Source organism: Engystomops pustulosus, chromosome 10, assembly GCF_040894005.1.
Source record: "Engystomops pustulosus chromosome 10, aEngPut4.maternal, whole genome shotgun sequence".
NCBI lineage: Eukaryota > Metazoa > Chordata > Amphibia > Anura > Leptodactylidae > Engystomops > Engystomops pustulosus.
In genome coordinates, this window is record NC_092420.1 from 1,058,614 (window position 1) to 1,063,787 (window position 5,174).

Genomic DNA, 5,174 nt, shown 5'->3' on the forward strand with positions numbered 1-5,174 from the left:
ATACATAACACTGGCTGCAGAGAGCACAGAGCACAGCAGTGTGAGGTCTGATTACACATCTCTCCAGGGACAATACATAACACTGGCTGCAGGGAGCACAGAGCACAGCAGTGTGAGGTCTGATTACACATCTCTCCAGGGACAATACATAACACTGGCTGCAGGGAGCACAGAGCACAGCAGTGTGAGGTCTGATTACACATCTCTCCAGGGACAATACATAACACTGGCTGCAGGGAGCACAGAGCACAGCAGTGTGAGGTCTGATTACACATCTCTCCAGGGACAATACATAACACTGGCTGCAGGGAGCACAGAGCACAGCAGTGTGAGGTCTGATTACACATCTCTCCAGGGGCAATGCATAACACTGGCTGCAGAGAGCACAGAGCACAGCAGTGTGAGGACACCCTCCTAGACTCAGAATTTGCACCAAGCCATAGCCAAGAGCAGCAGGACACCAGAGCCGGGGTCGTGTGACCCCAGGGCACCAGAGCCAGGATCGTGTGACCCCAGGGCACCAGAGCCAGGATCGTGTGACCCCAGGACACCCAGAGCCAGGATCGTGTGACCCCAGGACACCCAGAGCCAGGATCGTGTGACCCCAGGACACCCAGAGCCAGGATCGTGTGACCCCAGGACACCCAGAGCCAGGATCGTGTGACCCCAGGACACCCAGAGCCAGGATCGTGTGACCCCAGGACACCCAGAGCCAGGATCGTGTGACCCCAGGACACCCAGAGCCAGGGTCGTGTGACCCCAGGACACCAGAGCCAGGGTCGTGTGACCCCAGGACACCAGAGCCAGGATCGTGTGACCCCAGGACACCAGAGCCAGGATCGTGTGACCCCAGGACACCAGAGCCAGGGTCGTGTGACCCCAGGACACCCAGAGCCAGGATCGTGTGACCCCAGGACACCAGAGCCAGGGTCGTGTGACCCCAGGACACCAGAGCCAGGGTCGTGTGACCGCAGGACACCAGAGCCAGGGTCGTGTGACCGCAGGACACCCAGAGCCAGGGTCGTGTGACCCCAGGACACCCAGAGCCAGGATCGTGTGACCCCAGGACACCCAGAGCCAGGATCGTGTGACCCCAGGACACCCAGAGCCAGGATCGTGTGACCCCAGGACACCCAGAGCCAGGATCGTGTGACCCCAGGACACCCAGAGCCAGGATCGTGTGACCCCAGGACACCAGAGCCCGGGTCGTGTGACCCCAGGACACCAGAGCCAGGATCGTGTGACCCCAGGACACCAGAGCCAGGGTCGTGTGACCCCAGGACACCAGAGCCAGGGTCGTGTGACCCCAGGACACCAGAGCCAGGGTCGTGTGACCCCAGGACACCAGAGCCCGGGTCGTGTGACCCCAGGACACCAGAGCCAGGGTCGTGTGGCCCCAACACCCAGGAAGGTGCGGAGGTTGATCCGGTCTTCATCCCATCAATCCAGTGAGTGGGCGGAGCTTCCTAGTGCTGTGAAATGAGCCAATGGGAGGACGGCAGAGATACGCGCACCACCATGGTGCACACTCAGGACACTGTTCACACAAGCGAGTGTCGTGTAATGTGAGAATTTTCTGGTTTGATTCTGTCGCCTTTATTCACTTTATCTGGCTGCATCCCCCACAGTGTAATACAGCAAACACCCCACCAGCAGAGAGCAGCATCCCCCACAGTGTAATACAGCAAACACCCCACCAGCAGAGAGCAGCATCCCCCACAGTGTAATACAGCAAACACCCCACCAGCAGAGAGCAGCATCCCCCACAGTGTAATACAGCAAACACCCCACCAGCAGAGAGCTGCATCCCCCACAGTGTAATACAGCAAACACCCCACCAGCAGAGAGCTGCATCCCCCACAGTGTAATACAGCAAACACCCCACCAGCAGAGAGCTGCATCCCCCCCACAGTGTAATACAGCAAACACCCCACCAGCAGAGAGCAGCATCCCCCACAGTGTAATACAGCAAACACCCCACCAGCAGAGAGCAGCATCCCCCACAGTGTAATACAGCAAACACCCCACCAGCAGAGAGCAGCATCCCCCACAGTGTAATACAGCAAACACCCCACCAGCAGAGGGCTGCATCCCCCACAGTGTAATACAGCAAACACCCCACCAGCAGAGGGCAGCATCCCCCACAGTGTAATACAGCAAACACCCCACCAGCAGAGGGCTGCATCCCCCACAGTGTAATACAGCAAACACCCCACCAGCAGAGGGCTGCATCCCCCACAGTGTAATACAGCATACACCCCACCAGCAGAGGGCTGCATCCCCCACAGTGTAATACAGCAAACACCCCACCAGCAGAGGGCTGCATCCCCCACAGTGTAATACAGCAAACACCCCACCAGCAGAGGGCTGCATCCCCCACAGTGTAATACAGCAAACACCCCACCAGCAGAGGGCTGCATCCCCCACAGTGTAATACAGCAAACACCCCACCAGCAGAGGGCTGCATCCCCCACAGTGTAATACAGCAAACACCCCACCAGCAGAGGGCAGCATCCCCCACAGTGTAATACAGCAAACACCCCACCAGCAGAGGGCAGCAGCCCCCACAGTGTAATACAGCAAACACCCCACCAGCAGAGGGCAGCAGCCCCCACAGTGTAATACAGCAAACACCCCACCAGCAGAGGGCTGCATCCCCCACAGTGTAATACAGCAAACACCCCACCAGCAGAGAGCAGCATCCCCCACAGTGTAATACAGCAAACACCCCACCAGCAGAGAGCAGCATCCCCCACAGTGTAATACAGCAAACACCCCACCAGCAGAGAGCTGCATCCCCCACAGTGTAATACAGCAAACACCCCACCAGCAGAGAGCAGCATCCCCCACAGTGTAATACAGCAAACACCCCACCAGCAGAGAGCTGCATCCCCCCCACAGTGTAATACAGCAAACACCCCACCAGCAGAGAGCAGCATCCCCCACAGTGTAATACAGCATACACCCCACCAGCAGAGGGCTGCATCCCCCACAGTGTAATACAGCGAACACCCCACCAGCAGAGGGCTGCATCCCCCACAGTGTAATACAGCAAACACCCCACCAGCAGAGAGCAGCATCCCCCACAGTGTAATACAGCAAACACCCCACCAGCAGAGGGCTGCATCCCCCACAGTGTAATACAGCAAACACCCCACCAGCAGAGAGCTGCATCCCCCACAGTGTAATACAGCAAACACCCCACCAGCAGAGAGCTGCATCCCCCACAGTGTAATACAGCAAACACCCCACCAGCAGAGGGCTGCATCCCAAACTGGAAACACGAGGACTGTGAATGCTGCTCTGGCTGTGACTAGAGTAGAAGATACAGCCACACACGTGGATGGTGTCCTGCTCCAGACAGCGCTTCTCCATCACCTGCGCCGCCTCCTCCTCAAATACATTTCTTCATCCAAAATATAGGACCACCACGAATGTCTCGATAAGGGGTCTGCAAGGAAATACTAGTCCTTCCCACATCTACTGGTGGAGACAAGGAGGAGGAGCCAGGGGGAGACAAGGAAGAGGAGCCAGGGGGAGACAAGGAGGAGGAGCCAGGTGGAGGGGGTGGAGGAGGGGGAGACCAGGAGGAGGAGCCAGGTGGAGGGGGTGGAGGAGGGGGAGACAAGGAGGAGGAGCCAGGTGGAAGAAGGAGACACCAGGAGGAGGAGCCAGGTGGTGGAGGAGGGGGAGACCAGGAGGAGGAGCCAGGTGGAGGGGGTGGAGGAGGGGGAGACCAGGAGGAGGAGCCAGGTGGAGGGGGTGGAGGAGGGGGAGACCAGGAGGAGGAGCCAGGTGGAGGGGGTGGAGGAGGGGGAGACCAGGAGGAGGAGCCAGGTGGTGGAGGAGGGGGAGACCAGGAGGAGGAGCCAGGTGGTGGAGGAGGGGGACACCAGGAGGAGGAGCCAGGTGGTGGAGGAGATGTTGAGGAGGGCGGTGGAGGACCTGGAGGTGACGATACAGGATGCTGGTAGGAGATGGGGGCCGTCATCTTCTGGATCATGGCTGGGGGCAGCAGGCCGTTCAGGCTCCCCATGTTCTGGACGGGCTCTGACAGCTGATACCCCAGGTGGTGGTAGAAGTCCTGCTTGTCGTGGGTAGTCAGGTAGAGATTTCGGTAGCCCCTTCCTCTCGCGTACCTCTCGGTGGCCTCCATGAGTTTCCTTCCATAGCCTTTACCACGTAGATCTGTGCTGACCACGACCGACTCCACGAAGAGGCTATCCTGAAAGCCCAGCACCCTGCAGAGTCTGGCATGACCCAGGGCCGGGCCCTCAGGGGCCCCAATGAGCACAAGGCACACAGGGAAGTCATCGGAGGAGCGCTGTAAGGAGTGCAGCCGGGCCCCCAGGCTCCGCTTCCATGTTTGGTTCAGGAGTTCAGCACACGATGCCGTGAGGTCAGGACGATGATGAAGAGGAACGAGCGCAAGATGTTCTGCAGCAGCCGCCCTGTCAGTGCAAACATGGAGACAATCAGAACACATGTACAGGAGGGGGCGGTCTATACCTAAGGGAGGACCCCCTATATATCCAGAGGGGGGGGGGGGGGGTCACACTCTCCTCCTATATATCCAGAGGGGGGGGGGTCACACTCTCCTCCTATAAATCCAGAGAGGGGGGGGGGGGGTCACACTCTCCTCCTATATATCCGGGGGGGGGGGGGAGGGGGGGGTCACACTCTCCTCCTATATATCCGGGGGGGGTCACACTCTCCTCCTATATATCCGGGGGGGTCACACTCTCCTCCTATATATCCGGGGGGGTCACACTCTCCCCCTATATATCCGGGGGGTCACACTCTCCCCCTATATATCCGGGGGGGTCACACTCTCCTCCAATATATCCGGGGGGTCACACTCTCCTCCTATATATCCGGGGGGGTCACACTCTCCTCCTATATATCCGGGGGGTCACACTCTCCCCCTATATATCCGGGGGGTCACACTCTCCCCCTATATATCCGGGGGGGTCACACTCTCCTCCTATATATCCGGGGGGGGGGGGGGGGTTACACTCTCCCCCTATATATCCGGGGGGTCACACTCTCCCCCTATATATCCGGGGGGTCACACTCTCCCCCTATATATCCGGGGGGTCACACTCTCCTCCTATATATCCGGGGGGGTCACACTCTCCTCCTATATATCCGGGGGGGTCACACTCTCCCCCTAT

At 59.1% G+C, this 5,174-nt stretch overlaps 1 protein-coding gene across 1 annotated transcript; it reads right to left on the reverse strand.

The window, feature by feature from the left end:
* Positions 1–1,420: 1,420 nt before the first annotated feature.
* On the reverse strand, positions 1,421–4,486 carry NAA80 (N-alpha-acetyltransferase 80, NatH catalytic subunit). The gene has a single exon (XM_072128237.1). The coding sequence runs from the start codon at positions 4,484–4,486 to the stop codon at positions 3,395–3,397; it is 1,092 nt and encodes a 363-aa protein (XP_071984338.1). The 3' UTR covers positions 1,421–3,394.
* Between the last annotated feature and the right edge of the window lie 688 nt (positions 4,487–5,174).